This window comes from Cornus florida, unplaced genomic scaffold, assembly GCF_030987335.1.
Source record: "Cornus florida cultivar Cherokee Brave unplaced genomic scaffold, ASM3098733v1 CherokeeBrave_3.0.0_Hap2_Chr01, whole genome shotgun sequence".
NCBI classification, from domain to species: domain Eukaryota; kingdom Viridiplantae; phylum Streptophyta; class Magnoliopsida; order Cornales; family Cornaceae; genus Cornus; species Cornus florida.
The window spans coordinates 100,291,981-100,308,969 of record NW_026775571.1 but is presented as its reverse complement, the minus strand read 5'-3'; the positions used below and the strand labels follow the sequence as shown (position 1 = coordinate 100,308,969).

Here is a 16,989-nt window from a genome sequence, read left to right as displayed (position 1 = left end):
ATATATATATATTTATGATAAATTGATACTAATAATATAATTAAGGTAAATATTATAATTAATATTTATATAAGAGGAAATATAATAAAAATAATTTAATAAGAAATAAAAATTTTAATAAGGAAGGGTAAAATAGTCTTTTGTGATCGATTTATCCTTAATTATAATAAATCAATAGTTTAGGGGTAATTTGTGAAGGGGGAATAGTTCAATATTTTATCACCGCATGAAATATAAATGCAGAGGAACGGTGGCGGAGAAATAATAAATACTCATCAATTCGCGAGAAAGCAATATTAAATATTATATAATACCTGCGGCGGTGTTAGGGTTTTTCCTTTAGGTATGGCTTGTTTTTGTGCTGCTGGTTCTGATTTTGGTTCTGTTCCTGGTTCTGTTCCAATCGTTTTTGAATCACCAATAGAGGAGAAACAGAAGCTCAATGAATATGATTGCAAGAAGGATGTGAGGTTCGATGATTCTTTTGATTATGTCTCCGGTGATGATAGTGATAGTGATGGCGAAGAAAAGGAAGTTTTACACTATGAAGATGAGGAAGTCGAATACGGTGATGATGGCTATCACGAAATCACCAGGAAAGAGTCCCACATTTACAACGCAAGGGCTAAAGCCACCGATGTATGTGTCTCCTCTCCTTTCGATCTCTACTCAATTCCATTCTTCTAATACATTGGATTTAGCATTTGTATTTTGATTTTTATGTATATATACATGCATATATATATATATATATATATATATATATATAATCTAATCTAACACATTCTATCGTATAGGGCTTTTCTGTTCCGTACTTCCCCAAAGCCTTCGCATTATGTATGATAACGCCAGTTCGCGGACTCAGCAAGGATAAGGAAACCCTCGAGAGGATCAGCAACCACTCAAAGAGAGCTTTGCAATCCTACAATAAAGCAAAAGTATGAGGCACTTTTTTTTTGGTCACCTTTAATGTTCATTTTTCATTTCTTCTTCTTTTAATTTCTTCTTATTTATTTATTTATTTTTTGTAGGAGTCAGATTATGAGTTTGTGAGGGTTATCAAGGCAAATACAGAGATCCTTACTGGTATTCTTTATTATATAACCTTTGAGGCAAAGGATGGTAAAAGTGGCGAGCCTCAAATCTTTCAAGCTAAAGTGTTGAGGGGAATTACAGATGTAGAGGTCCTCTCTTGTATCCCTAAACGCGCTATTGTATGAAGGTAAAATTAATTTTCCAAAATTGATAACAATTCCACTTTGATTTACTTACTAAACTTGGGGACTTTAATGAGCTTTTGGTGTAGAATCACATAACTTGCTTTGTAGCTATTGCATTGATAGTTGAGCTTACCGGTACCAATAAATCAGGCAACTGAGTCCACTTTAATTTTGTAATCATTGTTGTGTTTAGTGGTGCATTAGGCTTGGTTACCCATGTGAGAGAGAGAGAGAATGGAGAATTTTATTTGAATACATAATTTCACCGCCAAATTGACCACTGACACTAATAATTTACCATAATTGTAACCCCATATCAACCTTCAAACCAGTAGCGAAGGCATCGTTGCTGCTTCCATCAGTCCACGGTTGTTGTTCGTTGTTGGTCCCCAAAACCCAAGCGAAGAGCCCTATAGTCACACAGCCACCGATATTCGCACATTAACCGCTAACATCAAAACATTCTCACCATAGGGTGGCTGTGAATATAGCCCACATGCTAGTTGGCCCAAACTAGTCTTACCTTTGAATGTAGTTCACATGCTACTTGGTTGCCTTTGGATATATGATAAATGTGACTCACCGTAGGGTGACAACTCCGAGTCTTGTATTAGTAACTCATTATGTCAACCAATAATAGAAGGCATGGGAAACATCCTTGTTTCAACATATCAAATGATATTTTTTTCATTTTTGACATTATGTGTTACCTACCAACAGTAGAACACATTACTTAGAAAGGTTTTTGGGTCTTGCAATTGTTCTTTCTTTCTACTTGGAAAACACTTCAATATGTTACTTATAAATAAATATCAATCAATCTCTATTTAAAAGAAAGAACACAACACTACTTAGCAAAGAAAAAAAAAAAAAATAAATAAAAGAAAAGAAAGGAAGAACACAACACTCAAATTCGTGTCTTTTCATAACCTTTTTTTTTCAACACATCCATTCTATGACATTTCAAACGTCTTTCGTAATCGGATCCCCATTATTCTACTTCTCAGCTTTCATTGACTTCCTCTTTCTAGAAATCCCTCTTCTACTATTTGAAACTGATTTACTAAGTTGTCTTTACTATAATATCAATTAAGCCAGCCTCAGATACATCAATTAACTCTCTCCCTCACATACCCTGCACGTATCATCCAGAGCCATTCCTCTGCCCTGCAGTAGATCATGCACTGGTAGTTCTTTATTGCTGCCCTTCATAGGAAGTGTTCAATTTTTTCCTTCATTTTTAATCCCAGACTCTCTTCTGAAACCAACAAAATTATGCTTAATGCTACGGTGCTCCGTACTACTAGAACTTTATATTTTCTTGTACTGCACTGAGGTTTACTTGATAACAGAGTATTTTCTATCTGTAGAATAGCCCAAACTCCAATGGTCCTCTTTACTGCTCTTACTTAAAAGGGATCTTCAAATTCTTTTCACTAATTATGCAATTGGTTAGTCTGTTCACCAAAATTTCCTTCCAAGTCATAGTATCAGTGTTTATAAAATCAGCCAGAAAGCTAACAGAATCCAGATTATCAGTTTTTTAAAGCAATCTGAGTTCACCTTCATCATGTACCCATTTATGACTGACACCCAGTCCTCTTGTTAGCTATCTTCCAAATTATCCCCTTCTCCAATACCTTTCTATTAGCAAGAATACTTGCATGCCATAGGAGTTGTACCCTTGGCCTCCATATAACTGGAATTTGGGAAATATTTGCTTCTATAAATGTATATAATAAACCTTTGCTTTCAACTTGCAACCTCCAGCCTCGTTTACCTAGAATAGCGAATTTGAATTGCTTTCAGATCCCTAAACTAGACCTGTCAATGGATCGGATTTTGATCCGAATCCGAACCAATAACTCGGTTATGGATTGAAGATTTAATCCGATAGCCCGTTAACAATCCGAATCTGATAACCCATTACCTAAACAAATCAGATATGGATTATAATACATTAAGCATATATAATTTAATCTTATAATTTATAATATTTATATATTATCAAAATATTTCATTATTTTCTCCTATCTTTCTTCACTCTCTTTATTTTTTCTTATTTCGAAATTTTTATTCTTTAACAAAGAATAAAAGATATAATTTTCTTTTTCATGTTTTATTTATTATTTTTATTCTCTTTTGACATAATATATATATATTTTAAAAAAATTGTACACACACCCCCTTATTGGATCGGATTGAATTATCGGATTGGATATCCGTTTATTAACAAATCGGATATGAATTGATTTACAAAATATCCGTTGGATTATCGGATCGGATTGGATCGAACATAGCCTTATCGGATCGGATCAGTACTAATCCGGTCCGAATCTGACCCGTTTACAGGTCTACCCTAAACCCCACTCCTCGATAATAGGGATGGCAAAATGATCAGACCAGTTGGGTTCCGTCAAACCCCACCCCTAAAGGGGCGGGTATGGAAAGCTTTTGAATGGAATAGGAGTGGGTTTAGGTAAATGGAGGGTAACCCTGGGCCTACTAGGTTTGGGGTAGGATCGGTTTTAGTAGTAGTCCGCCCCACCATGCCTTGTTTATATTACGGAAGTACTTAGTTGCACTTATGCTATGCCTTGTGTGTGTGTGTGTGTGTGTATCTCTGGGTTTTCGTTACAAAATTTAAGCTCATATGACCTTGCCTTTTACTCAAGCCTCTCCTCTTAACGATTCACATTTCATGATCTCTGACTCCCTCTCTCTCCATCTTCTCTTTCCTCATGGTCATTTTTTTTCCCTCTTGGGCTCTACATCTGTATGCCAACTATTTGCCTCCCTTCAACATATCTGTCTCTAGATCTACGAGTTCAGCAAAATCTATCTAAGGTATTGTGTTTCAATTTTCTTCCCCTGTTATATGATGACTTGTTCATTTTTTTTGATGATAACCCGGGATTGGGGCGGGCTGCTGTATTTTCAAATGGAACAGGATAGGGTTCAGGGAAGCGTGTCCCATAGCTGCCTCTTTTGCAATTCCTAATCAAGAACCTTTGAGAGCATAGTTGTCCCATGCCATCCAATGTGTTTTCCAATTTCCATCATTGCTACTCTACAAAAACTTGTTCATCAAAGCTTTTAATAAACTTTGTATTTGAGTTGGAAGTTTGAATTGCTAATACAAATTTTAGTAGCGCTACCCTGCCCAAGATGACATGATGTTTTCCTTTCAACCTTTTATGTAGGAAGCCATTGTTATGTGGTATCTCAAAATCTCTATATTTTTCCTTTAAATAACAAAATGTAAGCCAATGTACTTCTCAGACAACCCCTCTTGTGAAATACCAAAAACTTTCATCAGTTTCTGTCTTTCCCTTTCATTAGATTGGGTTTGAAGTGCATTGATGATTTGTCAAAATGATTTGTTGTCCAGAAGTAGTACCATACTCCTCCAATATTTTCTTCAAGTTTATTATTTTATCCCTTCCACAGATTTGCAAAATAGTAAACTATTATCAGCAATTCTGATGATCCACTGTTTGAGCTCCCATTCAAATTGTCATTCCAGTCATCATGTTCTTGTGGTTAGCTTTTGAAAGAGCTAATAATAAATTATCTGCAATCATTAAGAAAAGGAATGGAAACGAGGGGTCACCTGCTTCAGACCTCTAGTAGGAGTAATTTGCATGGTTCCTGAACTATAGTGGATACACAGGATAAATTTTTATTTTTTAATTTTTTTTATAAGTAATAATTTATTAGAAAAGTGTTCAAAAGGGGAATGCGTCCCTAATACACAAAACGAAGAATGAACCCAAGGACCAATAGATAGGGCTGCAAGTTGGGTTGGCCCAACCCATCCCAGTCCCAACCCAACCTCAACTCGAATCAGGTTGGGTTGGGTCAGCCCGAATTGTACAAAACATGGGTTATGGTCAAAACCCAGCTCGAATATTTTCGGGCCGGTCGGGTTGGGCGGGTTGAGTTTTTTTTTTTTAAATAATATTTTTTTTTGAAAATTTATATATATATATATATATATATATATATTTTATTTGATTATGTTATTATTAAAAAAAAAAAAAAAAAATTTAGGGCAAATCATTTCAGCCTCCCCAATTGCCTCCAGGTCTCATTCTCAACTCTCCCTCTTTCTCTGCAACTACAAACTACAAAATCGTCAAGAATCAGAAGTTCAAAACTCATATATTTCAGATATATCTGCAAGAATCAAAAGTTCAAAACCCATATATTTCAGATATATAATTTTCATATATCATGGAAACAAAGGAGAGAAATTTTCTCAATGTCAGATGTCCATGAAAGAAAAAATCGTCACGATGTGACTTGTCCTCCTTCCCCAAACCTATTTTTGCACAATATAGTGATTGGCGTATATTTTAAAGATAATAATAATAATAATAATATTATGTAGATACTGGAAATGGAAAAGGAGAAAAAAGTGAAGAAATGTTATTCAATAATATATATATTCTCCAAAGAATTACAAATATATACAGTTACCTGTAGCAAGAACTGGGTCCATAAACAGGACATGCTGTTCTAGAATATCTTTCGGAAGTTTTTCACATATAAACTGCTAAGTTGGAGACCATAAAGTAGGGTTACAAATTAACAGTCTGATCCGTGAGGCAATAAAAAACCAAAGTTTTTTTTTTTTTTTTTTTTAATTTTCTCTTAAATAAGAAGTGACAGAGAGATGGCGGTGGATTAGTGGCTGAGGGACTACGGCGGCGGCTGATCAGCGGCTGAGGCCGAGGGACGACGGCAGCGGCAGTGGCGTGGACGGCGGCTGAGAGAGAAAGAGAAAGAAGAGAGAGGAGAGAGAGGAGAAAAGAAAAAAAAAAAAAAGAATTTTTAATTTTTGGTTTTGGGTTGGGTTTGGGTTGAGCCCGAGCCCAACCCGAACATGTATAGGTTTTGACGAAATCCAATCCAAAGATGAACCCGATTTGTCATCAGTTGAGGAGCAAATGTTTCCTCTTACATAACAGAAAAGAGAACGGAGAATATGGATTTTTAAATTAGCCAATAACGATTCTTTTCCTTCAAAATTTCTGCTATTTCTCTCTCTCCATATACACCACCAAACACAATATGGAACAATCCTCCAATAGTCACGAACATGACCTTTGACTGGGCATCTTCTCCATGCGTTAATTAGTCGTATGGAGGATTGAGGAATTACCCACTGAACGCCAAAAATGCTGAAGATGAGATTTCAACAATCGTATGCCACATGATAGTGCATAAGAATGTGATCCATCGACTCACCATCTGTTTTTCAAAGACAGCACCAATTAACAATAGTGTTACCTCTCTTTCTCAGATTATCCAACATCAAAATCTTTCCCTAGGTGGCTGTCGAAACAAAAATGCGACTCTGAGTGGAGCCTTAGAGCGCCAAATAGTTTTCCATGGGAAGTCATGACCAACGAAATTGGATAAACACAAGAACATGGATCTTACACCATATCTACCATAGGCGGAAGGGACACACAAAATGTCATTACAACCTTTGCCAACATCTTTCTGTTGATATAGCACTTCCAAAAAAACGCATGCTTCTTCCATCTCCCAATCCTAAAAAGAACGTCTAAAACGCACATCCCACGTAACCCCATTGCTATTAAGCTAATAATAGTCAACTACGCAAACATGCTTATTTTCGGCAATATTGTAAAGTCTGGGAAAGGAATAAGACAACAATTGATCTCCACACCATAAATCTTCCCAAAATTGTACACGCCTACCATCACGAACCTTGAATCTAATGTGTGAGGAAAAAACATCCCACCCCTTCCGAATGAATTTCCATACGCCAACGCCTCCCGTGACAGAAATTGGACAAGAGGACCAGCCACCACTCTCCTCCCTAAAGCGACACTAGACAACCCTTCTCCACTGACGATGTCTTTCTCTGCCAAATCTCCATAACCATTTTCCTAATAAAGCTCTATTAAAAGGGACCAACTTTCGAATGCCTAAACCGCCTTAGCTTAAGAGGTTTGCAAACTTGCTCTCAATTAACAACATGGTAATTGAACTCCTCTCCTCTTCCACCCTATAGAAAGTCCCTTTGAATTTTTTCAATCCTTTTCAGCAATAGAGCATGGGATTTGAAACAAGGATAAAAAATAAGCGGGAATGGACGAGAGAGTACTCTTAATAAGAGTGACCTTCCCCCTTTTTGAAAGATACTATTTTTTTCATCCTGCCAATCTCTTCTCATACCCTATTAATCACCGGGTCCTAACTGCCTACCCTCCTAGAGGAAACTCCCAAAGGCAGTCCCAACTAAGGAAGAGGAGACCACAATCGCCCTAAACCACTCCCACTCAAACCACCCAAAACTCTTCACCATCTCGCAACTCAAATCAGCCATCAAACTGAAAAATAAAATAAAATAAGTAAGCTTTGCCAGAAGCTTAATCACTCCCCACAACTGCTAATTCCCAACCTGAAGCCCGACTTCTTTCCATTTCAAAGATGGAGAATTGTCCTTTGGAAGTTAAAAAACACATGTACATCCCAAGCATCAACAATGCTGATCCACGCCCCTCTAAATCCAAACCAAAACCATCCCACCTTGGTGGAGGAAGAGGGAAATTTTGAATCCAATAATGAAGAGAGTACGTACTTCTATGAATTCCACTGAGTCATCCCCGAATTTTGAAATTCCTAGTAGGACAACAAGAATTCAACCAAAAAAAATAAAGAAAATCCAATAAGAAGGCCAAGAAATCTAAGCAGAAGAGAAATGGGGGAAGAAAAATCACAGGCTAACCTTTTCAGAATTTATGCAAAGCATGAAATAGAAGGGGTTTGAATGACCTCTCTGAGAAAATAGAAATAAAAAGTTTGTTAAAGTAAATACACTCGTTATATACAATATGTTCTTAGTGGGCCAAAAAAAAAAAAAAAAAAAAAAAAAGAAAAAAGAATAAAGAAAAGAAGAAGAGATATGGATGTGTTTGAGAACACAATTGAAAATAACTTTTGTTATGTTTGGTGGTACCGAATCGGTGTTTTAAAATTTGGGATTGAAGAAAATTTAGTATAATTTTGAACTCAACTTCCTCCAATTTCAAATTAAAGACACCGATTCAGTGCTCCCAAACATAACATTTGAATAAACCAAAATGTTTGTGAAATCAAGGCATTCATGCTACCTATAAAATCTGCAATATACATGTGTGTTTGTGTGTGTTAATGTATATAACATATAGAGTGATTTTCCGAGAGAGTTGAGATTAGACTAAGATTAGACATACTGGCAATATGGTCATTATTACTATTGAATATATAACAAACTATGTCCAAGAATAAAACAAATGAGAGCCTCAGTTGAACGAACAGAGAATTAAAAAAATCAGATATCAGGGTTCAATATTGATGTAATAGTGCTTTTTTGTTAATCGTGAACATATAATAGAGTTGTGAAATGGAGATGATGGTATAAACATGATCGGTAGTGTTGTGGTGGCGGCGGTGCTGTCTGGGTGTTGTGGTGGCGGTGGTCGTGGTGTCTGTTTGGTGTGCGTATATGATTTGGCCTGTAAATGTGTGTTATGTCTGGTGTTGTGGCGATGGTGTCGGGTGTTGTGGTGGTGGTTGTGGTGGCTTTTGGTTCCCAAGTGAAATGGGATTTAGTTAGATGGTTAAATGGGTCATTTCACGAGTGCATGTTGACAAGTCAAAGGGCAAGCTGGTCATTATTTGATACCAGTAGTCTGAAGGGGTGTCAATGCACTTTTATGGTAAAAAAATCCGTTGACGTCCGTGGAGTGGCGTTGACCGAAACCTCTGGGGGTACCCTAACAACTGTCCAATAGAAACACTTACTCGTAGTTCACTGTGCATGTAAAAGTCACCTGTTTCCAATGTGGGGTTGTATTATAATCTAATTAACAATAATACCAATAAATAACTACCTCAGGTACACAAAAAGTGTATATATTTTACTTTTAATTGTGTTAAAATAATTGTTCCAATTCAAAATTTAATGTACTAATTTTTTTAATATTCCTAATCTACCCTCCTTGTCTCAAAATTGTAAAAGCAAATTAAGTGCAATCCAAAACCAAATGTAAATTACTTGCCTATTTTTAATTTGTAAAAGCAAATTAAGTGCATTATTTTTGTGGTCTGATGCCTCTTTGGTGGTGTTTTTTCTGCTTTATTTTGGCCCTCGCGTTCTTTGCAGTCTTTACAGTTTTCCTCTCTTCTGTTTTTTTTTTTCTCCCTTTGGTCCTTGTTTGGTGTATGGCCCCTTCAGGATGCCTCTTGTTACTCTTGTAGAGAAGAGCAGTCATCCAAGCGCGTATACGCCTATGGTTTAGAAGATAAGGCAATTGGGCACAATTATCTATCTATTTCATATCTTTCCTGTCTGCAAGGCTTATAGACATCTTTTATGCAAATTTTTATTTGTAACAAGAAACATGGAGTACTAGAACTTTACAAAAATTTAATTGTTTGGTTTCTTATTACTTCAGACCGATTTAACCTCACAAAGAAAGATTGATATGTGTAGAGCAAAGAGATACAGCTTCTTCCTTGAAAAGTAAAGAGATTGTCCCTCCAAAAAGGGAGAATCAAATCTGGAAGCTTCCTATTCGGCGCTTCCCTTTTGACTAAATATTATCACTTACTAGTTAAATGCTGATGCTAAGTACCAAATCAAATAAATGCATTTTTATTTATATCCGCCATACCATGTGACATGGCAGGGGTGCATCTAACTCACCTTCCCACTCATCGATAGGGTTGCAAGTTGGGCTTGCCCAGCCCAGTCCAGTTTCAACCCAACAACCTCAACCCGAATCTGAGTGGGTTGGGCCAACTCGAATTGTACCTAATATGGGTTATGGTCATAATCAAGTTCGAATATTTTTGGACGGGTTGGGTCGGGTTGACGGGTTGCGATTTTTTTAAATTTTCTTTATTTTTTGGAAATATATATATATATATATATATATATATATATTATTTTTAGGGCAAATCATTTTAGCCTCCCCAATCACCTCCATCTCTGTTCTCTCTGAACTTGCTCTCTCTCTCTCTCCCTCTGCAAATTACAAAATCTACAAGAATTAGAACTTCAAAACCTATATATTTCAAAACCCATCTGTCTGCAAGAATCAAAAGTTCAAAACCCATATCGGCATATAATTTCAAATTAGTCAAAAAATCAAAACCCAGATCTTTCAGTTTACATGGGATGACGGAAGAGAGAGGAGAGAAAAAAATGAAAAAAAAAATATATATATATATATATTTATTTTGGGTTCGGGTTGAGCCCGAACCCAATCCGAATATGTTTGGGTTTTGACAAAATACAACCCGAACATAAGCCCGATTTGGGAACTTAAAGTCCAAATTTCAAATTTTCGGATTGGGCTTGGGTTGGGCTGGGTTAGCCCGCCCAAGTTGCAGCCCTACTATCATCAATCAATCATTGCGTCTTATGTTTGTCTTGTATTTTTTTAGATGATAGTATATAAAAAAATCCCTCTAATTTTTTTATAGACTTTAATCTTTTCTCTAACTGACAGATTATTATTTGGCAAATTGGGGTCTGATCTTTGACTATGGAGGAAGTTAAGGGCCATTCACTAAATTTTTTTTTGGATTAGCATAAATATAATTGATTTGGTAACTTCTTTTTAATAGTATTGTTTTTAATCCTTTTTATTATAGTGATAGTGAATGATTGAATGGAATTTTCAAATATACATTTTTATGGTAGTTCACGTGAGGTCTTATTTTAAGCTATTTTGAGACACTTAAAAGTAAAAATGTATACTTTTTTTTTTTTTTTTGTGAGACTCAGGTAGTTATTAATTGGTATTATTGTTAATTAGATTATAATACAACACACTGTTGGAAGCAGGTGACTTTTATACGCACACACTCAACTGTGAACTAGGAGTAATTATTTCCTTTGGACAGTCGTTAATATAGTGGTCACTAATTAATTCTCTCCCTCTCCGAAAAAAAAATTTCCAGTAGAAATTTTTAAGAGACACGTAAGTCACGTATTATCTCATTGAAAAAGTTATTGATTTGTTTTTTTTTTTTTTTTTTTTTTTTTTTTTTAACTCACACGGGTTTTTACTCCTGATTTTTCTTTAGTAAGTAGAAGTTTGGTATCGTTAAGTCACTGATTGTTAATTACTAAGTTTTGAATATTCAAATTTAAAATTTTAAACTCATAAGATACATATATAAAGATGTAAAATATATTGTTTGAGAAAGGAGAGTGAATATTTATTTTGGAAAAGTCCAAAAGAGAGATGAATTTTTTTTTTTGGAAACGAGGAGTACGTAATATCCACTGTTGGTAAGCACACCATGCATATTCCCCACGCGCACACATTGTACGCGTACCATCACACTCAGGCATACACACAAACCGTTTTCCTCCTACTACGTCTCCTCTTTCTTTTGCTAATTCTGTTTTTAGGAGTTGGCTCTCATCCAAACAACTAATTAACTAAAATTGGTATGGCTAATACTTTTTTTATATTTATATTTATATTTTATTAAGCATGGTCATTTCATCAAAATTTAAACCACCTCCTTGTTTGAAATAATTGTTGTAAGATTATGTTTAGTAATAATTTTCTAAAAAAAATAACTCTTTGTTCCCTATTCTCTAGAGGGTGCATAAAAAAACCATGGAATTGAATCGAACTGAGGTTTCGATATTGATTTTAAAAATCTGGAACTGACTAGAACCGCAGACTTACTGTTCGATTCTAATTCTAAACCCGTGGGAACCGAGCCGTATATATGTATATTATTAACTACGTAATGCTGTTGTCATACTTCAATAACACTTGGTCCACCTTGGTAATGATTACTGCTTTAAAACTTCTACTTTACTACTGCTTTTCATTTACTTGATGTTTTAAAACTTCTGCTTGACTCTGTTGTTGAGCCTTCCATGTGGATTCTTAATTAAAACTTCTACAATTTGGCTGTCTGTATGTTTGAACCTTCCTTTGGTAGGCTTGTAAATTAAAAAAGAAAAAATATGACTTCTTTTGGACTTTTTATATTTGAACTCAAATGTGCAATATCTTGCATTTTTTATAAGTTGATTGTTAATTTTTTATTTTTTGAAACATTAAACATATCTCCATAGAGGTTCGAACACCTGGCCTTTCATTTGGAATGAGAGTTTGTACCAACTCCATTATTGCCCATTTGATAATTTGTTATTAATGTTGAGTTAACATATCAATTTGTATGAAGTTCTTTATTTTTTATTTTATTTTTTTATCTTTCTAATTACCGATAATATTAAAAAATAATCCACTGGTGAGCCCAACGTGTGTGTGTGTATATATATATATATATTATATTATATTATATTTTTTTTGGAATTTAACTCAAAAATAATAACAAATCAACTTATATATATTAAAAAAGTAACTTTTGACATATTGACTCATGCAAAGACATGTTCATCTTAACTCAAGATTAACAACAAATCACTTATATAAAAAAAAATGACCAAATGCTTTTAGTGGAATGGTATAATTTTCCCATCTTTAAATAGTGTGTTTTAATTATAAAAAAAAATATTTATGAAAAAATGCAAGATATTGCACATTTGAGCTCAAATATAAAAAGTCCAAAAAACTTATAGTTGGTCATATTTTTTTACAAGGGACCATTAAACAAAAAGTTAATTTCTTATTTATATATTACTGAACACAATTTTACTATACCTGGACTCAGGATAGAGATTATGTTATTGGGGCAGATACCCTTTGAAATTTTAAATTTTTAACAAGGAATAAAACCATTTACATGAAAAATATAAACATCATAACACTATCAATATGACAATACACAGAATCTGTCACAGATCAAATCCAAATTGGTAAAAACCTTTTTTTTTTCTTTTTCATATCACCTGTTGAAAGAATTGCCAAAAAAACCAGTAATTGTTGTATCAGTATAGGCTAGGTGGCTAGTGCACTTTTTGGAAATGCTTCAATACTGGAATGCTGGTATGATTGGATTGCTGGAGTGTTGACCAACATGGATTGATGATATGGGATGTGCTTTGCATGTTACTAATTGGTATATATATAAACCCTAGCTGTCTCATTAACTAATTTTCTCTTCTTCTGTACTACGTGCGTACTCTCCTGTTTTCTGCTGAGACCTGCAACCTAAAAAGGAAGGGTGCCTTTCACCTCTTTCTCTCTCCTCTTTCTATCTTTTGTTTTTATTTATTTATTTGATTTCTATGACTTATCTCTACCCACTCTGTTTACATGATTTCTTTTATTTTATATTTTTATGCTCTTTGTGCAGTGTATGTGCGGGTGCGGGTGCGGATTAGACGGCAGTTGAAAGAGCTGCTTGAAAGCTTAATGAAAAGGCGAGACACTTTCTATTTGATTTTCTTAGTCAAGTCGAGAGGGCTTTTTTCCTGACTAGTCAAGTGGTAAGGTAGGGCGCTATTCCATGAAGAAAACTGTGGTTCAGATAAATTGGTTAGAGCAAAGGACTGAAAAAATATTTATAATTAGAAGAAAAATGACCGAATCATCATAATTGGTGAAAATTTTTGCTCTATAATTATATAAAAATATTTATATATTTCAAACACATTTTGTTTTACTTTGGCGTTCTGGTTGATTTGGGTTTATATATTTTTTGCTTTGATTTGTTAATTTGAAAGTACTTAATTGTATATTTGAGAAGGTAATTTTGAAATAGAAGATGTGTGCCTGTCAATGAAAAGCAGCACGTGGTGGTGCTAATTTGTCCTTAGACAAAGCTGTGGGGGCTCAATCAAGAAAAGTGCACACTCCGGTTCAAGGCACTACAAATCTACAGTCAATTATAGTTGGTAAAATTGGTTTAGAGTTGTTTTATTTGTTGATTGGCTACTAAGAATTTGCTTGGATATTTTAATACTAGTCAATGTGGCACGACCTATTGGACCACAAAGAGGCACGCTGGCAAGGAGGAGAAAGGAGTCTGGATGCTAGCCCAACCCATAGATATACAAAAGGGTACTGTAAAACCTCAATTGGGCTCTCCAAACAATGGCCCATAAGAGAGAAGCCCCATGAAATAACCGTGGAGTATCCCTTGTGCTTGACTCGAACCTTTGCGTGTGCGTGTGCGTGTGCGTGTGCTATTGACAGAGATCCTACCAACTAATATGCATGCATTAGGTCACATAATTCTTTTTAAGAAGTGTTGTTCTCACGTTTCGAGTGTATTTTTGTTCTCACATTTCGTGCGAGTTCTCGTTCAAATTCTCATTACTTATGACTTAATTCTGTTCTCGAATTCACTCTCGCTTCTAATCCTGTTTTATGTGACTTAATACATGCATACATCACAGCTCGCTCAAACAATAAATAAACAAAACGGCAAACAATGAATTCACATACATTATTATTATTAATGCAAAAATAATCACCCTTGCAACTCTCACCATACTAAGTATAGAAATGATACTGTGGGCAGCATCATCTATACATATTTATATTATTAAAATATAATTAATTACATACACCAATTAACATGCATAATCTCATAAGAGTCAAGCCATATGCACAATTTTAGCAAGTTCCACAAAGCTTATATATAAGCAATGTTCTAAATCCACAATTAAAGAGTTAATTTACAATCCCTCTCCATTCAAATGTCCTAAATCCACTCGTTTGGGAGTAGCATTACTTCCATTAACTATCGAACCACCTACAAATAAAAGAAAAATTAAATCACCAAAAGGAAAATGTCAACATGAAATATATGACCACTCAAAGCTATAAAAAAGTTCACAAAATATAAGGAAAAATATAAACAAATTAATAATACACATATTACACATATATTAGTCTACAATATGAATTATTGACATTTTTTTTGAAGAATAAAATGAATAAAGAATTGAAGGAAAGAAAGAAAATATATAAAAAATCCCAAATTTAATGAATATTCCATATTAGGTTATAGAAATGCATTAGCATAATATTCCATATTACAAGACCGCGACATTGTAACCGCATTTCAAAACATTGTCCGTTGGTGGCTAACCATTCCTTCTCAACAGTACATGTAGCAAATCAAGAAAATGCGCTCTATCACGAGAATATTACTTCAATTAAAATTGAATCTTATAATATTATTTTAATTAAATTACTTAAAACCCAATAAAAAAATCTATCAAGTTGAACAAATAAAGTTAAAAATATGAAAGAAGGAAGGTTATTATGTACTCCGTATAAAAAAAAAAAATTAAAAGGGTAATTTAATCTTAAAAGTTGAAATTTTATAGTTCCAAAAAAATAGAAAAGAGACATTAATTACAAATTTTATAATTGATTTTTTAACCAATCAAAGTGCCACTGTAAATAGAGGGAGTAATTAATTTATGTACTAAATCTTAAAATATGGAAGATACAGATCATTTTAGAGTGAGAATGGAATTACAAATTCAGTTCAGAATCCAGTATTAAGAACAAAAAAAAAACGAAAAAGAAAGGGAGAGAGGCTGAAAAATTATATTGGTACATAAAAAATTGGCTGAAGCGATAAATCGAACATAATCAATAGTTTGGGTTCAATTTTTTCATTGTTTGGCTCAGTTACACTCATAAACAATTTAGTTACCGTTACACGACCAAACCGAATCCAACTATTTTATAAATTGTATATATTTTTATATTTTGTATTATATAAATAATAAAAATATATATTATACAATAGAACTTTCTATTATAAAATATTTTTCCTCTTTTATATCATACTTACTTATCCAAATATATATATATATATATATATATATATGAGATATGATGTCATTAAGATATTATGTAATGACATCTATCATTTCTGTCACATAAATTAAATTAGGTAATGGTTGAATTCAATCTCAAAATTACTACTCTAATATTTATTATATGTTGGTATGTATTATGATTAGAGAGTTAAGTTAGTGATATAAAATTGAAGCCAAAATCAAGTGAAAGACTTGGTTAATTCTAATAGGGCGTTGCGGTTAAGTGGGTAAGGTTTGTGCACATACAATGAAGTTCCTGGTTTACACATGTATCATTGCAAAGTAATTTATATACGATTTGTCAGGTTTCAATTCTTTTCCTTTATGGATAATTTGTGAATTGATTTTTCTTTCTTTGTTATAGCATTTTATTTGTAAAATTGATGAGTCTGCTGTGTGCTGGAAACAACTTAATTTATTCAAATATTAAGTCTTCTTTTTTCCATTTGTTAGTATTTAATAAACAATTATCTTTTGTTCGAGAACATCATAAGATTAATGAGGAGGACAAAGGTAGTTGAAGATGCAAGAAATTCGTTCCCCTCTTTCTCTCTCTAGAATTCTTACACCTCAACCCAAAAAGATCCCCCTCCTCTTTATTCCTTATCCTATTTATAGATATTTTCAAGATATTTACAAGATATTTACAAGATATTGATTGATTGCTGGATCTGGGCCTATTCCTCCATAAGTCCTAGTCACCTTTGATGGGCTTACTCGCGTTCGGCCCATATGGCAGTGTCTTTATATGGGCCGACCCAGCTGTACGGACTGAATGTAGTGTTTGCAAGTCGGATCCGGCCCATGTCGTCCGGGGCCTCCTCAACTGCCCCCATAATTGCCCCTTATTTAATAAGGGGTAATTATTGATGGCGTCTCATCATGATGTTGACGGCTGGACATAACCACGTGGGGGAACGGACGGTCAGATCCAGAATCAATGTTCCGGGGCTCGAGGAATTTCTC

At 34.3% G+C, this 16,989-nt stretch overlaps 1 protein-coding gene across 3 annotated transcripts; it reads left to right on the top strand.

Moving 5' to 3' along the window:
- The first annotated feature begins 259 nt into the window (after positions 1 to 259).
- LOC132309058 (uncharacterized) lies at positions 260 to 13,844 on the top strand. 3 transcript variants are annotated; one of them, XM_059807412.1, is made up of 4 exons: positions 260 to 639; positions 798 to 938; positions 1,032 to 1,222; positions 13,536 to 13,844. In XM_059807412.1, exons 1-3 carry the CDS (start codon positions 346 to 348, stop codon positions 1,218 to 1,220), a joined length of 624 nt encoding a protein of 207 aa, XP_059663395.1. In that variant the 5' UTR covers positions 260 to 345; the 3' UTR covers positions 1,221 to 1,222; positions 13,536 to 13,844. The 3 variants fall into 3 exon arrangements, with proteins under 3 accessions (XP_059663395.1, XP_059663407.1, XP_059663400.1); XM_059807424.1 differs by lacking the exon at positions 13,536 to 13,844 and adding an exon at positions 9,478 to 9,645; XM_059807417.1 differs by lacking the exon at positions 13,536 to 13,844 and having other exon boundaries at positions 1,032 to 2,112.
- Positions 13,845 to 16,989: the final 3,145 nt, after the last annotated feature.